This window comes from Saccostrea echinata, unplaced genomic scaffold (assembly GCF_033153115.1).
Source record: "Saccostrea echinata isolate AGI-Se365-2 ecotype Australia unplaced genomic scaffold, CSIRO_AGI_Sech_v1 ptg000022l, whole genome shotgun sequence".
NCBI classification, from domain to species: Eukaryota; Metazoa; Mollusca; class Bivalvia; order Ostreida; family Ostreidae; genus Saccostrea; species Saccostrea echinata.
The window spans coordinates 1,999,341-2,018,556 of record NW_026889771.1 but is presented as its reverse complement, the minus strand read 5'-3'; the positions used below and the strand labels follow the sequence as shown (position 1 = coordinate 2,018,556).

At 33.6% G+C, this 19,216-nt stretch overlaps 1 protein-coding gene across 6 annotated transcripts; it reads left to right on the top strand.

Annotated features, from left to right (window-relative positions):
* Positions 1–1,516: 1,516 nt before the first annotated feature.
* On the top strand, positions 1,517–18,952 carry LOC133190209 (transmembrane channel-like protein 7). Of its 6 annotated transcripts, none has more exons than XM_061325706.1 (19): positions 1,517–1,695; positions 4,503–4,809; positions 7,698–7,767; positions 10,894–10,975; positions 12,804–13,063; positions 13,351–13,511; positions 13,780–13,924; positions 14,169–14,330; positions 14,533–14,708; positions 14,944–15,064; positions 15,313–15,410; positions 15,508–15,615; positions 15,732–15,807; positions 15,915–16,045; positions 16,244–16,399; positions 16,586–16,664; positions 16,800–16,970; positions 17,593–17,628; positions 18,296–18,950. In XM_061325706.1, exons 1-19 carry the CDS (start codon positions 1,647–1,649, stop codon positions 18,482–18,484), a joined length of 2,577 nt encoding a protein of 858 aa, XP_061181690.1. In that variant the 5' UTR covers positions 1,517–1,646; the 3' UTR covers positions 18,485–18,950. The 6 variants fall into 6 exon arrangements, with proteins under 6 accessions (XP_061181690.1, XP_061181693.1, XP_061181694.1 ...); XM_061325709.1 differs by lacking the exon at positions 17,593–17,628 and adding an exon at positions 17,410–17,430 and having other exon boundaries at positions 18,296–18,384; XM_061325710.1 differs by lacking the exon at positions 18,296–18,950 and adding an exon at positions 17,410–17,430 and having other exon boundaries at positions 17,593–17,623.
* The last annotated feature ends 264 nt before the right edge of the window (positions 18,953–19,216 follow it).

Below are 19,216 nucleotides of genomic sequence, written 5' to 3'. Positions count from 1 at the left end.
ATTTATTACAGAAACAAGTGCCTGTGGGAGAAATACCAAGTTGTTTTTGGGCGAGATGAAGTTCCTTACTACATATGAATGCATAGCGAGAAGTAGTCTACCACATCTGTTTCATATTTGGATGTTTAAATGACTATAGACGATAAGGGCCATCTAACAAATAAATTGTACGACAAAGGAGATGACTTCAGCTTTTCCATCTTCAACTTTCCTTATTTATGCAGTAATATTAATACCTGCACATGGTGTTTACGTCTCCCAACTTATTCAATACTCTTGAGCGTGCTCTGAGTACGATCAATCTTTAAAATCGAGGCAGGCTTCTGACAGATAAGTTGATGTTGCAGGGGTTCAACAACTTCGTTTAAAGTCAGCATTTTGTAAATTTTATGGTCGTTATAATGACCTTGTTAGAAATATAACCTATTATTGGGTCGTATTTGGCTGACGTGTTTCATACCATTGTTAGGCCTTTATTTTATACTCAATTTGACTACGGAAAGTTCCGTCTACCTGATCAATTCATAGGGCTCACGGCAGGTGTGACCGGTCAACAGGGGATGCTTACTCCTCCTAGGCACCTAATCCCACCTCTGGAATTTCCGGGGATCAGTATTTTATCCCCTATTCACAGATTAGTATTGTTTGTAGATTTTTTTTAGATCGACCTCTGTCTGTTATCTTCACCCTTTCCATATGTTTATTGTGATATATAATATATAATTACAGTTCTATATCTTAGAGATGGTGATAGAAGGTTAGGGAGAGGGAAACGCCGATATAGCAAGTAGCAACAAGGGGAAAGGGGAATGAATAGAAGGGAAAAAATATGAAAGGTGGAAAAGGGAAATGATGAGATAGAATAGGAAAAGAAGAGATAAGAAAAGGATGAGCAGATTGACAAATGGAAGCGGAAGGCGGGTACATGTGTAATTATCGTACATCTCAGATATCGTATTTAGACATAAAATGCACTTCTTCTTTATTTAAATGTCTATGTAACCTTGAAATCGTGTACCTGTAGCAGTGTTTACCTTTATATAACCTTAGATGTTGTTATATTTACTGAAGCCAAAATAATAAATCGTTTAAATAGCCCCTGCTTCAGTGGAGAATAACTTTCTTTTCCTTTTCATAAAAAATGTATATCCTTGCTCACAAGGCATGTCTAGATGATATATAGATTGTATACCGATAAATATTTTTCTCACTTCCAAGGCGTTCGTAACCCTCCCTCTCTCCTTTGCCCCATCAAATACATGTATATATATATATCCATGTAGCATAAATCCCACTACAAACTATCGAAATGATAGAACACTTCTTGTAGGATTGGGGGATCAATTCTTTTTGTTATTTTATAATTCCATTATCGAAAAAGAAGTGTACATACAGACCGGATGAGATCAATAAACATTCACCTGGGGGCTTTATCAGTACTGCCATGCAGCTCCAGTTTTAAACCAAGACATTTTACCTCGCCGTATAACATCTCCTGGATAGGTTCCCCGTACAGGTGTTTTGCGTTTTATGTGAAAAATTCTCTTTTGGAGTATTATGGTCATTAATAGTTGAGGTCAAGTGGTCGATTCTAAAGGTACAGCAGAGAGAACGGATTAATACGGGATAGATTACAAAGGATCAAAATGGTGTTAACGAATTCTCAAATGGAGTATATACTCCAGTTATTCTTAGGTAAGATCTAAATTAGTGTCCTTTATGGTAACTGTGTAAATAAAGGTTTATCCTGCTATCATTCCACTAGGCGGACAATGTCTCAGAACTCTATTCATCAAATAACCATGGCAAGAATCATTGTAGAATTCATAAATGGGTTACTGTCACTGAAGCAGGCACGTAGTATCGGGGGGGGGGCAGTTTTTTCCTGACAAACATAACCTTTTACTGTTAAAATTATTTATTGAAGGGCCTGTTGGTCCCACACTCTTTGTTGCTGTATAGTCGAATCGTTCCTTGGTAATGTGTTAATTTTATTTTAATGCGTGTGAAAAAAGTTGGACCCCCCTCCCCCCCCCCCCCCAATATAGGATGGTCGAGTTTGGACTTTTTCTTTTGGTTTGTCCAAGATTCTGATTAATAAGTTGTCAATTTTTTTTCCTGGCTGGCCCCTCCACTTTCAGAAACGATAAGTAGTACTACATGCCTGTGAAGGGTATAAAACCTATGATCGAGATACTTTGTAAAAGAATTTGATCATTGTCATGTATACTCTATAGTATATACATTTAGCACCCGCTGATGTAAGCATTTCTGATGAAAATGTTCACATCTAACCATCAACTTTCAAACTTGAAATATTTCAGAAAGAATTTAGGTTTTTATAATTACCTGCAGATCAGCAGTTTGTGAGAAAGTCCTTGGTAATATCATAAATAGAAAATGCCACTTCTTCCTTACCCCCCCCTTTTTTTTTTTACACATAAACAAAGAGTACAAAAGTGTAATTGTCTTATGAGGGTAGACTGAGATCACTATGCCCATTTTCCCCCGTCTTTTCTTTGTGTCTCTACCTGTTGTAAAGAAAAGATTAATTTCATGACCTGGGTTAATTACCAGTCAAAGTTTAGTATGTTTGATGCATGAATTTATTATATTTGGTTTCATATTTTGAAAGTATTTATATGATGCTTTGAATATGCCACTCCCTACATATCAATGGTCTCGAGAATCTGTGGATATGTGGATAAGAAGTGGCCATTTGTTGTTGCTACTTTTTACTTAAATTTAGTACTCCGACATAGAGGTTTATAAACGTTTATGTATCGTGTCCTTTTAACACCCATGATCAGCATCAGTTGCAACTTGCATGTCAAAATTCAGAAAATTCAAAATGTTTGATGACATTATATTTCGTTAGTATATGTAGATATAACATTTCACCTGTAAACTACCTGAAAGATTTTTTTTTGTCCGTGGATTTTAAAATGCTTGGAAAAAATTCAACTAACGTTACTAGGATTTGTGACCCAATATAATCAATAAGAACCTGTAAGACACCCAATCTTCGGGGCCGAAGTATGGTCATTGATAATTCACCATGAACATTTTTTTTCTCTGTGATATTTTTATTGTGTCCATTCATTTTTTTAATTAGTAAAATTTTATTGTCTATATTACTTTGAATTCAAATAGTTAAAATACGTTTCAATTCCACCATTTAATGAATCCACAATATGCCCTATCCTGGAAACCCAAACTAGTGCAGAAATGTTCAACAACAGGAACATATACAGTGGACACTTATACCATCGTCTTCAATTTCCCTCGATATAATTTAATTTCTCCATCGCATGAGTATACTCTGCTCTGTTTTTTGCAAATATAACAACAAATTATTTGTCGTAAATGGGCATTTATTAGTATGCCAAACAAATTGACCAAATATGTACAAAAATTACACATGCCCATATTTGAATATATCCCTTATAAGGATATTAATATACATAACAAAAAAAATACAAATATGACGACACATATTAATTTGCTCCTCCTCTTCAATGCACATTTCCGGACTGCTTTTTTCTCCTGGTTTCCCCCCCCCCCCCATAGATTATTTTTTCTTATACAAATAAGTCAGGGAAAACGTTTATTATAGAAAAATATACATGTATACCAACTGTTATAGATCTTCAGTCGGCCTGTATTTTATTAAACTGGAAACTTTTCATGGGATACATTGTAAATATTCTGTTGATAAAAAAAAACACTGTGTATATCAGAAAAAGTCAAACATTCTCCGTATTAAAAAAAATCTAATATGAGTAAGACAACAATATTTTACTGTCTTTTTCATGTATATAAGTGGCCAATACAAAATAAAATCCTGTTGATTACAAATAATAAAATAAATTTTGTTTTTGTTGAACTTTATATAGAACATTTCCCTATTTCCCAAACTTGCTCGTCATTAGCTGCAGAACTGTAGCTCTCCGAAAAAAAATTGACAGACCGGAGAGCTACAGTGCCACCCATACCACAGAAAAAACTGTATATTTATTGCACACAAAAAAGTGCGCTGTTTCTCGATTTATTTCTCCGTATTTTTAAATTGCAATCTCAAAATATTACTGACCGTGTGTTATTAACACATTTTTGCACTATTCCCACATCAGAACATTTCCTATAACCATTGTTAATAGCACTCCTGGGCCTGAAATTAAGATCATCCACAATTTCGCCTGCTAATACTGCCATTTGGGGTGGCTAGACAATTCGGCCAAACGCGCTTCGTAAAGATGTCAACTACAAGAGTAGTTGATTAAGGTCTAAGGATTTTTTTGAAATCGAGCTTTCATGCAGTTGAGGTAATAATTTGGAGAAATAAATCCAGAACCGTCTTTTTGTGCGCAATAAATATAGTTTTTTCTATGGGTGGCACTGTAGCTCTCCGGTCTGTCATTTTTTTTTTCGGAGAGCTACAGTTCTGCACCTAGCTCGTCATGAAAAAAAAAAGTTTTGTTTTGTTTTTTTCTTGTTAACAGAGGAGGTTAACAGCCACTGGGCCAAGAAAAAGGGCACAGCAATCCAAGGCAAGGTCAACGCCTATATAGCCCTCCTCCCGAGTAGACAGTCCCTGGACAGACAAATGTCCCGACGGTCCACTACCGCCAGAAAGCGCGCTATCGCGCGAAGCAACAAGATCCACCCCGAGAAAAAGAATGCGGGACTAGAGGAATTGGAGGAGCAGGGGATTGACATCTCCACCCTGGAGGATGAGGACGATCTATACAAGATCATGAACGCCATCAAACAACTGCCCTGCCCTCTGGCGGCAAAAAGGCGATTCAGGTAATGATCATCAGTTTACGGGCATTATAAATTGGTTGATGTGTTTCGTTGATAAGAACTTGAGTTATCAGTTTTCCATGTTAGATTAGCCTGTCTATTCTTTGGTTTACCAGTTCTCGTTTTTGTTTTACCAGTTTTAGTGTCTGGTTAACCAGTTTTAGTGTTTTGTTTACCAGTTTTAGTGTTTGGTTTACCAGTTTTAGTGTTTTGTCAGTCAGTATTTATGTTACTATCCTTTTTGTGTATTGTTTACCGGTTTTACTGTTTAGAACTTTAGTCAATTTTAGTGTGTGGTTTATAGGTGTTAGTGTTTTCAGTTTTAGTAATAAGTTTACCACTTTCACAGTTTAAGTTTAGTATACTAGTTTTACTATTTTGTTTACAGGATATAGAGTTTATTTTACCAGTTAAAGTGTTTGAAGTTGACAATTTATCTTATTCTATCGATGACAAAACGACAGCTCTACCGTAGTAGTGTTTATATGAGATATGAGTTGTGTTAGCAAAGCTGCACCTGAAGGGGGAGGGGTATCTGTCCATACACGTCATTGTAAGACATCACTATTTGATGCTATTGAAATGTATATGATAGTTTTAAAGTTCCTTACATATGTAAAGAACTGGGGTACTGGTACTTTGTTTACATAGTAATTTAACTATATATGTACTCGTATAGGATGTTTTTGAAAAGTACATTTGTTTGTCAAGTTTTGAGAACTACGACCCAAGTGTCACAATACAATGAACGTCCGGATTTGTTACATATATAGAAAGGAACTTGATCACCGATGTCCGTTGTTTATGATGCTGCATAATATACTAATATACATGAGTTAAATGTCATAACTGTCCATCTTCTGGTTACACGAGTTAGACATGTCAGTTTTCAGCAACTGTTGTAAACGTTGTGGCGATTGTGATTGTCGGGGTCGAGTGGAGAAATTTGCTTTCTGGATTCGTGAGTTCAATTTCGGCACTTGTTCGAAGGAATGTAGGGTCGGTTGTCTTGCTCGATTAAATAGCTGTCGCGCTCGAATAAGGGGCGATTCAGGTAAGTTTGGTTTTGTTTTGAAAGATTGTTTCAAGAGGACTGTTTTTTTTTCATTTCAAGAGAAAATTTACATGCTGTATATCGGAGTACAGTACCTCACTTACAAATTACATGTACTTACGATATGTTAATCTTAAGAGAATGTTGATTTTTTTTAACAAATCGAAAATTAAATTTTTGTAGGAATATTCTTAGGTAAATATTATAGAATACAGTTTTTCACCATGTGTTATTTGGGTGGCACGGTTTTATGGAGCAATTATCAACTCTTTACACACTAAGTCTCAACACCCGATGAATGGTAATTAGATTATTTCATGGTATTTCCAAGCACTGTACTAATTTTTCATACATCGATTTGATTTGGTGGAAAGAGGTAATAATTGCACTGGGCAAGAAGGTCAATAAATAGCCTGCCATGGCAACACTTCCAAGCTCTCCATATTCGGTAAATGTCATTCAGAATTTGAGTTTTCACAGTTTGCACGATCATACCTTTACGTATCCCCGACTTCTTTGTAGTCTAATTAAATGGACACTTTTTGACTTTACCTGATAATGCAACAAAACCACCGGGGGGTATTGTGTTTTAGTAATTAGACACCATTCATTCGAGATCACGTGATTATGCTAGTTTTAAATCAGACAGCAGTTCCCTCAATCTTCGTGTATTTATTAACACCTATATTTGATGGATTTTACAAAATATAACATTGGGATGTATACATATATAGCTTAGAAATTTAGTTTCCTTACTGTGCTTTTGTGAAAATCTGTGGTATGCAATAACTAAAAGAAGTTTAAGGGACATTATGACTCGTAACCGCGTGTCCCCTATTGGGGAAAAAATTGATGGGTTTGGTCAGTATTACGATGACACATTACATTCCATTTCTGCAGTCAAAGTGGATATACCGGACGATAATGGGAACCAAATTAAGAAAAATCCTATCATTGAAAATGTCAAAGACTCGGGTTTACGAAGGCGCCGTCGGTCACGCACCAAGAGCGCCCATCGAGCCAGGAACGGACAGGAAACTGGGTCTAACGGGTCTGATACAGACGATGACAATATCGATGAAAAGAACGATCTCCGAGCTCGAATAGAAAACAAGAAAGGTCCGGGCCACTGGACCCCGTATCTCCATCAGAGGAGGTGTGTTAAAGCGAACGTACACGATTTTATATTGTTATATATTACACGTTATACATGTACCACTGTATTCGTATTGCTTTGTATTTTGTTTGTGTTTAAATGCATGAGCATGCAATGAACCAGGTGTCGTCTATCATCATTTCTTTCTTTCTCTTTCTCAAAAACAAAAAATTAATTTGTTTTGTTTTTCTATCTGTTCCTGCATTGATCGACCAATATTGATTATCACTCAGTAATATACAAGTGTAATTAGATTAGGACCCAAAAGCCGACCATGATATTCATTATTTGCCTTTGCACGTCACATTCATGTTGTAGTTAATTAAATCAGGAACTTAATATTGTCTTATTGGTCTCATTGAAATATTGGGATTTGTAATTGCATGGTATAAAGGAGTATTCATCTTTAAAAAAAAAATAACAACCCAGTTAGATTTAAAATGGTATTTTATTAATGTTCTGTTCTTTTACAGCTGACTATCAATGGATATAGAACTTTACAGATAACAAATTATTAATAAGCATTATCCATTATTTTATCAAAAACAATTGAAACTTTCGGATAAAATAGAACAAAACTGATTCTGAAATAGGCTGTTATTGTGAAGAGCTTACTTACTCGCTGTATTTTTACATGTATAAGTATACAATGACTTATTTATTCCTTCTATTCATTTTCAGAGAGAAATTACTCCAGAAAGAGCTGAAAAAATCTTCTGGATGTTGTGGCTCTGGCAACTCCAACAGACAGGTAAGATCTAAATCACTACAAACCACCCCCAGGCCCACCCCACGCCCAAATCAATTACAAGACAAGATGTCACACAAAAACAAAAAAACAATCACAAAGGTTAAAGCCCTGTAGATTTTAATATATTATAGAACAAAAATCTTTATATTCTCATGTTGGATATATTCTTATTGAGAGAGAGAGAGAGAGAGAGATGGTATCAAGCTTTGAAATATCAGTTTGGAAATGATACAGAAACTATCCCAGGTTGATAAAATATTAATTCACCGGATCTGTATTTCAGTCCATGGTTATTTATCGTATAGTAGAGGCAAGACGTAAAAGTAGAAAATTTGCAATACGGGCAAGTATTTAAAATATAGAAAAAAGAATGTTGAAAAATAGAAACGTTATCATACTTCTTTTTCATGATGCATGCCTATCTTATAAGATATATAGCTACCAGTATCCATACTCTCTATAGTCCATCTGTCTGATTTCTCTACCCAAGTTTGTCTCCAAAAAAGGGAATGTTCTGTATTAAAGCTATATATGGCGTATCTGAGCAAAAAAAAAATAAAAAAAAAAAATAATAATAATATTGATAAAAATATGAGATTGAGTGAAGATAAACATGATATATGTTATTTACGTTCAAATTTAAATTTTCACCGATTTTGAACTTGAATAATCTCACGTTTCTATGGTCGAATTGACCTTAAATTGTGTCAGTTATTTAAATGCGGTGCTGGTAAATAAATCGGTTATTGTTTTAAATTTCTAATATCTTTGAAACGTGATTGATTTAAGGTAGAACCTATGTCGGAAAAGTCTTTGTCACAAGATTTTCAAACTTTTCAAAATGATAAATTAGCTCTCGCTTATCAATCAGTTAAAAATATATGGTATGTTTCTTTGTTATTAAATGTAGTGCGGTCTGTGCAACTTGGAATGATAATTTTACACTGCGACTACATATTTTCAGCCATTTTTAGGGGTACTGGTCATAAAGAGAATATAATAAATCACTAAAATACTTCTTCAAACATCGTCGTTTATAGACTTTATTAACTGAACCGTATTAAGCAATATTATTCAAGAATAAATTCTTTTTTATTCAATTGACATAAAAGATTAAGTCCACATTTCAACGAATATAGGCAAATGTGCTCAATATTTTTTGAGTCAATTTACCACCTAAATTTGTAAATATTTTTCAAAAGTCTTTGTCAGAATGTTTTTAATCTTTAATATGATGAAGAACATACCCAAATAATTACAAAAAGTGATTAAAATATATACCTTTCCCCCCAAACGAATGAGAAGACTCTATTTATCCATACTTCTTTTGTTAACCTTTTTGCACTTACACAGGATTTAATTATTAAATTACTGTTTTTGGGTTACTTTCAGATTTACAATGTGAATATTTATCAAAAATGTATTTTTTTATTTAAAAAGATAATAATTTAGGGAAACATTATTATTATACACCAACCATTATGAATAATTAACAAATAATTATGATAGGGAATGCACGTCATTTCATGATAGACATTACAAAATTTACACACAATTTTTAAAAGATCTTTGACTCAGACACGTTTCATCAAGATATTGTACTATTTAGATTTCTTAGGATTTTTTATTTCCTTCAAAATAGTTGCATGTCATTCACATTATCACAGTTGTGTAACTTCATTACATGAGACAGTCTTGAAGAAAGTACGGGAAAAAGTAACATTAAATTAATTATGACGTCATAATGGATCTAGCACCAAAAAGACAGTCTAAACTCATTTTCTCAGTATGACGTCATACGACGTAGGTTCTACGTTAAATTGTGTAATTACAGGAAAGTCCAATCTGTATATAAAGTAATAAAACAAACAGAAAGATCTTTTTAATTTTAGTTAGTCCGAAATTATAAAAAAAAAATACGCCATATGTAGCTTTAACTGTAAGCTACGGGTATTTGACTGGTACCCAGTGAAATTGAAGATCTCTGAGACAGAGGTAACTCTGTAATAATTCAGCTGCTGGATTCACCCTCTCATACATGTTGAAGACATTCCCCAAACGATGGTAGTGAGGGATCAGTATACCAAATGCATGTAATTTTAGGAAGAGTTTTGTGTTTTGATATAAGTAATTTACAGGAAAAAATTAGAGTGCCTATAAACACCTGTTTTCAGCTATGATGTATTGTAGTTAGATCTTTGTTTCTCGAGATGGAAATAAAAGGATAGAAGACTGACTTTGAGAATGGAAAAAGCTATCTACAGATTCGTGTTATCTGTAAAAGACTCTCATGCACAGAAATTCCGTAAAGCTGAAATGAAAAAAAATCGATACCCTTATAGTTTAAGAGATTAATATAACCTTGTGTGTTGTCAAAACTTGGGAGAATTTGGGCAAATCAATGAAATCGTTTAATACTACCTTGTGTCCGTAAAGTGTGAATTTGAAATAAAATCTTACGTATGTATTTCTCCCCTGTTCGAATAACAACGTAGAACTAATATGCATGTATATATTGGTAAATCTTTCTGTTTATTAATATTTCAAACTTTTTTATCAACTTTACAAAATCCCCGAAACAGAGTTTATTAAAGGAGGTCTGAGCGAGAAAATCGGGTGTCATCTCTTAATAGAAATTAGTTAAATCATGTTGTGCATATTGCATAAAACATGTAATACTTCAATTTTAGTTCACTTGTATAATTCATAACTTATGTCTTTATTATACATCTTCGTCTTAATATAAATTAATAAAGAAATTATTGTATTAAACGAGAATGCTTTATCGCTTTATCTAATATATTCTACCAAAATATCTAATCGAAAGATATCACATTTTGATTCAAAGTGTAATTATTGAATGAATCAAAACACAAATTCCGATGTAATACTCATTTTAAACGATACAAAATCAGGTTATAATAAGAACACTGTCTATATATTATAGATGTGGGGAAAATCTCTCTTAATTAAGCCGTTAAATGAAGGATTCCGAAACAAAAGAAAACAAATAATAATAATGATAATTTATACATGCATGTTATGTCATAAAGCAGAATACTGACTGAATCTCTTCAATACATATTCACAATTTTTTTCAATATATACTCGTACATATATTTGTAGAACTGGAGAAAGTTTAAAATATGGAAGAAAGAAATGAGCTACAAATTGGAACCCTGGGGTTCATGGCTGAAAAACGTAGAGGGTAAGATTAAAACTGACAGTGCATAAATTTCCTCAAATATCTGTACAACGAACAAGAGGAGAAGAGAGGAACTTAATACAAACATAAGATTATTGATGTCATCAAATGCAAATATTCTCAAGCAGGCATTACGCTCTACGCAAACATTATAGGGGGAAATGTTTTTTTTTTTTACCTTTAGATATACGTGCATTACGTTTTTAGTAACAATTTTACCACTGCCATAAAAACGTAATATTAACGACACTTTCTGATTGTTATAGCCTTCTTATAATCAATTTTATGCATGTTTTCTTTGTTGGAAAGGGGGGGGGGGGCAGTTTTGACGCACTTCAGGATTTATTTACGATCCCCATTGTTAGAAAGATATGCTTCTTGTATATTTTCCCTTTGTTTTATATATATATATATATAAGTACCGATCTGGGGTCAGTTTGTAATTTCAAAATACATTTATGACGTAAATCTATGACAAAATCATTCCCTGTTTCATGTAAGTCATGTATATCTATTTAAAAAGTGTAGAATGTCTTAGGATCTTTTATTTTGTAAAGCTAGGGCATTTAAATGTGGTACATTGTCCAGAATACCTCTATTTACACACTGAATCGTGACGGGCTCGGTTCTCGCCAAGCAACCTACAAACATTTACACCGTCTTAAATTGGTGGCCAAAATTGCACACTGCATAGAGCGTTAAATAATTAAAGATTTGAAATTCAACGTACTTTTCCAGATAACTTTTTTTAAATAGCCTCGAAAGAAATAGGATTAAAATATAGGGATATTTTTTTATTCATTTTGTTGGACAAACTCATGTTTCGTTGGAGCGGATCCAGGACAAAAACTGGAGCGTGATCTGAGTAGAATGAATATGCTATTAGCTGTATGGACACAAATGAAATTAAAAAAAAAATGTATTTTTATTGACCGATTTTGCCTCAGACACTACATATATCATTGATAAAATAAATACAAGTAGTTTGCTTGACGAATAAATGAATATCTCTTCGGTATAGATTTGTGTGTTGGCCTTATTTTTTTTTGGGGGGGGGGTGTTTAGATTTGCCTCTTTAGCAATAAATAATTCAACCCAAAAATAATTATTAATGGAATCTGAAATGCCTATACTTGAATGTTTTCACTCGTCAAATTATGAAAAAGTTAAAATAGTTTGAGTAAGACATTAAAGTGTCTGAAATCTAAAGGAGTATTTATTCAGTCCATAAAATTGGTTTTCATCCACCCTGAAAAAGATATTATGCTGATGCTAAACAATAAATTATTGATTGAATCACCAGACGCCGAATCATGTCGACAAGAAATAAAAATACCCATGCAATGAAGATGACTGGCATTTATTTCGGCTGGTTTCCGCATTAAAATCAATTATTCACGTCATAGGTTCTGTTGACCAATATCTGGATTCTAAAATTACAATTCTCAATTACACGTCATCAGGATTGATTTTTGATAGGTCCTTACTCCATATGTCCGGAAAGTCTTCTGGAGCCCCTTTTACAAAACAATTTACGACTAAGACAAAAAACTTAAGTTGATTGTAATATTTTGCAAAGTCAATAATTCTGTTTAAAATTTATCTTACTTCATTCTTTTTAAAAAGATTAAAATCATTTTCAATATGATGTAAATCAAAAAAGTTATAATCAGAATTAAATATTGTCTTTAGTCGTAAGTTCTTTTGTAAAACGGGCCCCTGAACTTTTCCTAACTATTTTTGGAAAAAGTAATACATGTCGATATAACCTTATATATTTAATATGATAGCAAATTTCTGTCTATTTATGTCTTTTAAATTTTACATTTAGGTCACCAAGGTACCGGCGTCGTCTCTTATTTTGTATTCCTACGATGGCTGTTTTTCCTGAATCTTTTCATATTTCTGGTTATGTTACTGTTTGTTACTATCCCTTTCGCTGCCTTTTCAAATTACGGTTACTCGTATGCTGTCCAAGGTGAAGGGATTTCAGGCCTCGATGTAGCAAGTGCAGGGACGTGTACACCATTATACACAGTCAACGTCAGCTCTGATGCTGCAACTCTTATACAAGACTTCCTACAAGGCTCTGTAAGTAATTCTCTTCTTTCAATAAAGTTATAAATACAGTTAATCTTCGTTATCTGGAACTCTAATATCTCAAATACCGTGGATATGTCGAAGTGAGTCAAAAGTCCCAGCCGCTTTTTCTTCATGTTTTTTTTTAAACCTCGATATCTAGAAGCATTGGGTATCTCGAAGTTTTTTTTGGGGGTCCCATCGGGTTCTAGATAACGAGGCTTTAACACATGGAAATCGGAATAGAAAAAAAATAGCCAAGAATAGTAACTATTTTTCATTAATTTTGCTTTTTTTAGGGCTGGATGGAGAAGACGGCCATGTTTTATGGTTTCTATGAGAGCCAGGACTTGACCATCGGTTCGGTAGGCGACCATCGCTATAACTACGTCATGCCACTGGCTTACTTACTGACGTCAATGGTTGTCCTGCTCTTCAGTTTAATCACAATGGCTAGATAGTATGTAATACGTATATAACTTCATTTCAAAGCGGGTGTTCAGCATATAAAAATTATTCTTGTCACCCTTACTTGTGTACAATTGTCCCGAGTCCGTGCAACACTTCACAATTCAGATTTCTTGAATTGAATCTTAAAATTTTTAGAATATTGCTACTTTGTAAAGACAAAAACTTTGAAATATAAACAGCTTTGAAGTATAATTCTAAAACTCATAATTACAACAAAAGCTTTGAAATGACTTTGATATTGCCATTTTACTACACAGCACCATGCAGAGCTTCAGGGAGAATCTGGAGGACCGTAACGAGAAACATCAGTATTGTAATCGTGTGTTTGGGGGCTGGGACTACGCCCTCAGTGAAGAAGGAACAGCTTTACTTAAACACAGGAGTCTGTATAAAGACCTAGTTGTAAGCTTCCTCTTTCATTTTCAAACATCAAATACATGTACTTTTATATCCACACAGAGATCTTAAGACGAAACTACCAAAGGCTGCGCATGCACTGTGCACTTTTGGTCGGTATCAAATTCAGATATGGCATTTTCTGTTCTCGGTTTTGCTACGAATTGGCCAAGCCTCTTTGGTTCCATTTAAAAATAATGTATTAATATTAAATGGTAAAATTAATAAATGGAACTCCGATTTGTAACAGGGTGAACTAGCAGAACAACGTCACCTAGAGGCTCGAAAGAACATGAATAGCAACCAGAAATGTAAGCTGTACACCTTGAGATTTTTTATCAACTTCCTGGTGGTGTGCATTCTGGGAGGATCTGGGTACCTCATATACTGGGTCACAGCCTGGGTGACCGAGGTAAGTGTAACTGCCTTATACCCCTATAGTAAAGCAAAATACGTGTACGTGTAAAACTAGTCCTAAAATTGTTGCAGGAAAAAACAAATATGAAATACTAGTATCATGAATATGAAAAGAAATCAGATTTATGAAATAAAAAAATCATTCCAAGACAGTAATGAGGTTGCTCCGATAATACGCCAATTTTTCCATGTTTCAGTTTTTGGCTGAACCAAATTCTAGGACAGACAATGACAATTTTGTCATTCTTCTGGTGGAATTCTTGCCCTCTCTGACAATAACAGCTCTTAACGGAATTGTGCCTCTGATTTTTGGAATAGTGGTTAAGGCGGAGGATTATACACCAGAATTTACTATTAAAATCACTCTCATAAGGTATTGTATAACATCTACAGACACATTAACTGTAATACGTAATATCATAGTGAGGTATGAGGTTCTTAAATATATTTACATTGAAATGCTATCATGGAGTGTTCGTTTCCCGCATATTTTTTCACGTTTTATTCACACGTGTAGCTAAAGATGATCAACTCAAGGGACGTTATATATACATGTATATACATATAATCTAAACATTATATTTACAATCTTTGAAAATACATTCCAGGACAGTTTTCTTGAGGTTGGCCTCTTTGGCTGTGTTGATCGCCACTATATACAGAAGTGTCTCCTGTTCAGATAAAGACACCACATGTAATGTTGGACAGAATAGCTGCGATGAACTAAGAGTAAGTATGCCCCCGATCCAGAGCAAGATCATAAAGCATTTGCTGGATTAAACACAAAGTCCGGAGATTTGTGGTAATGAATTTACACCCACCAACTTTAAATTTTATGCTGCATGTAATTGAAAGTACCGGGGTATTTTAAAATTAAATAAAAATAAACAATAAATATTTAATATCAGTAACTTTTCATTTCACGTAAATCAGAAGTCTGGTAAAATTGTACATGTGCCATACGTAATGTTTTTCAGTGTTGGGAGACGTATGTTGGCCAGAACTTTTACAAGTTAATTGTGTTGGATTATCTGGTCAAAATTGGGGTGACTCTTGGATATGAACTTCCAAGAAAGTGAGTAGACATGTATAAAATATAAATTTATTTTGTCATTTTCAAATTTTATCCGAATTCCATTCAATTTTCATATGTATGTTTGATTTTATTTTAGAATACTAACAACAAAATGCGAGGCGTCTATTTGTAAAAAAGTAGGACCGGCGGAATTCGACATTCCTAAAAATGTTCTGGATATTGTATATACACAGACATTATGTTGGTGGGTTTTTTAGCGTATAATTCTCCGTTTCATATTCCTGTTATTGCAAAAAATTAAATAAAAAATTAAATAAGCTGAGATAAGCTCAAGTGTTACTCGTATGTGGTATTTTGAAGGTTGGGATTCTTCTATGCTCCTCTTGTACCAGCGCTTGCCACAATTTCCCTTTTTACTCTGTTCTACCTGAAATACGTAAGTACAAATTATAACTCAAATTTAATTAGTATTTAAATTTCCAGAACATTTGGTTCTCTTTTTAGATACACTTATTAAATTTATTTTTTATCCTTTCTATGTAGCTGTCAGCTATGTATAACACCAACCCGCCGGAAACTCCCTATAAAGCTTCCAAGTCTAACAATTTCTTTATGATTGTGTTGATGGCGGCCTTTTTCCTATGTTGTTTACCAGTGGGATACACCATGGTCAAGTAAGCTTCGTTCTAAAATTCAGTTCCAGTCAATTTTAAAGATTTATTCTTCAGTCTACTTTAAGAAAATCGAATTAGACTGATAAAAATAAAGTAATTTTGGCAACCTTTCCCCCGAGAACATAACACTTGCCTTTGTATATTGTAAGACACGAAAAAGCAGAGCTAAGACTAAGAGGGCTAATTTGTTTATACCAGGTTAACTCCGTCAAAAGGATGCGGCCCGTTCCGGATATATAGCTACATGACGGTTATTATAGACGCCACAATCTCCAACTTCCCGTCCTGGCTCCAGACCTTGGTCGGAATTTTTACCTCCGGATCTTTCATCATCATTCTGGTCGTTCTACTGTCGTCAGTATCAACTTTATTTTCATCGTCTTTGTATATTGTATTGAATTTTTCAAATCAATATAATGTATTTTGCTATTATTTCCTATTATTTCTTGCACATTGTGATTATCTTGTTTTATTTTAAGCTAATGACTTCAGATTAAACTCGTAATGGAAGAAGTTATTAAACAATGTTCTTTTTGACAGGTTGGTAATTTATTATACGTCCTCAAGATCTAGTGCACGTGCAGCCATGATTGTCATGCTGAAAGAACAGATGATTATGGTAAGCCTGATCGAACACGAACCATTTTTTTTTAAAATATACTTTCTCTTCCTTGAAACAGAGTGAGTAAATAAATGTGATTTAAATGGATACTAGCATACTAAAACATTGATTGTCGACACTTTGTTTATACAGGAAGGAAAAGACAAACAGTTCTTACTGAACCGTATTTACGAACTGACGGGAGAAAAGCCTGGGTCGAAAAAGAGGGAGTCAAAACCTCCACCCAGTCCAGGACCTCCCCCGGCTGTTAAAACTGTTAATGAGGTCAACCCAAAAAATGGGAGTGTCCCCACTGATAGTGACGTAAGTATTTTTTTTTAACAAGGATCTCCATAATTGAATTTAAAATTATTTTGTTTTTTAAATTGAACCAGTTTCGGAGCATTATGAGTTTTGATAATCGGGTTCGGTATACAATTTGTATTTTTTTTTTAGATTTGAAAAGAATTTCAAATTTACAGGGTTAGGAGAATTAGAATAGTGAACAATGGTAAATGTTTGTTTTATTAACCGAATGTACAGCAATAACTCGGCTTGACATAGACAAAAATGGCTGCTACATGTATTGTAATTACAATTTTCAGTGTAAAAAAGTGCAAGTGCTGATCTAACTTTCGTTCAAAATTTTAAATGTGATATCCATTAATGAAAATATGTGTTTAGAAAGCTAACGTTTTATTGTGTATGGTTGAAATTAATAATAATGTATCATTTTCACAACGTATAATTTGCGTTTCATCAGATTGACGAATTGTGGGCATAGGTAAAATCTTCATGAAATAATTGCACTGGTATCACCTGCTTGAATGTTGGGCTTGTTTCTGCTAACTTTACGTATACATGATCTTGTATTATCCTTGATGGCTAGCGCACAGGTTTATGGTTGTTGTCACCCAAGATTTATCAAAATATCTTATTTTAAAAGGACATCGAGACAGAACAGAAGATACTAAATCTTGAGGTTCGGTATCCAAGTTTTTATTTCTCCAAATACTGGGATCAAATTTTACACATTAGAATTAATAATGTTTTATAATCACTTTTCTTCACAAGAATCTTGTATTGCAGTTCTGTTTTTGTTTTCTAATACATTATCAACTAGTCACAATTCATATAAAGTATCTGCATGGGTTCCACGTTCGTCTGTATTTTGAGATGTTTTTATAATAGCACAAAATTCCAATTTCCATTTTTTAAATCAATATATTTATATCTTAAAATTTGATTGTACAAAACATATTCAAAATAATATATTGTACCATGGGTGAAGTCTTTAAAGTAGATTGGGAAATGGCTTACAGCGAAATTTGCTTGAAAATAAATGAATATGTACATGTATTCAGTGAATGCTGGCGAATTGTACTTACTTAGACTCCCTAGTTCATGAGCTTATACTTGTGTGCAATTGTGTGTGCATGTACTTGTACTCGTGGGTCATATTTACTGGCACACTAATTAAACGAATCAGTACTAAAATTTTCATAATTAATATGGATTCGCATGAAACGTAATTGAAAAATTTAAATTGAAAAAAAGTGTATTTTTTCTCTTTTATGTTTCGATAAAATTATTTCCTTTTTCGTTAAAATGTATTTTCAATATTGGGTGAAATGTATTTGTTATTACAGTTAAGACCCAAAGGCGATGTACCAGAATCAGTAGCATATAATGACCCGGATAATTCTACTCGAAAGTCAGCGGAAACAACATTACAAAGGGAAATAACTCCGGTAGATTGGGATCAAGTATCCGGGGAGCAGGACACCACTAGGACAAAATCAACTGTCACTGCATCGAAAGTAGCGTTCGATTTCTAATAGGGCATTGTGGTTTTCTTTTGTTTCTTTGGGACCAGGCCTTCGCTATTGACTGTGATATCATTTGTGGACAGTTTTATTTTATCATATATTTCCGCCCATTTCCTATCTGTGATTTCATATTTTAAAGATCATCATGTTTTCTGTTTTTGATAAGATTCCTCTTACTCTCGTTATGTTCTTATAGCTGTAGAATGATACTTCATCCGTCCATTATCATGTTTTAATGCAATTAACAACCGCGCCATTTATGTTTATGAAACATTTTGTTATCTATTTGTATATGTTTTATATCAATTTTAAGCAAAAGTAAGAGAATGCAAGTATTATGATTATTGATCGACTTGTATGATTATTATTAGTATCTAAATGTTTTATATCAATTTTAAGCAAAAGTAAGAGATTGCAGGTATTATGATTATTGATCGACTTGTATGATTATTACTAGTATCTAAGTGTTTTATATCAATTTTAAGCTAAAGTAAGAGATTGCAGGTATTATGATTATTGATCGACTTATGTGATTATTATTAGTATCTAAATGTTTTATATCAATTTTAAGCAAGAGTAAGAGATTGCAGGTATTATGATTATTGTTTGACTCCTATGGTTATTTCATGTACTAGTATTTAAATGCTTGTAATGAGAATTGATATATTTTTTCGTATTCAAATTGTATATGCAACTAATGTTATGCGTTCAGGAACAGTTCATTTGTGTCCTAAGCAGGGA

What these genes read in the sequence shown, in the direction of transcription:
- LOC133190209 (XM_061325706.1), top strand. Translation starts at nt 1,647, where the DNA reads ATGGTGTTAACGAATTCTCAAATGGAGTATATACTCCAGTTATTCTTA. An exon ending in TTAATCACAATGGCTAGATA is followed by an intron (nt 13,512 to 13,779) that starts GTATGTAATACG and finishes TTTACTACACAG; the next exon opens with CACCATGCAGAGCTTCAGGG. An exon ending in GTGTCCCCACTGATAGTGAC is followed by an intron (nt 16,971 to 17,592) that starts GTAAGTATTTTT and finishes TTATTTTAAAAG; the next exon opens with GACATCGAGACAGAACAGAA.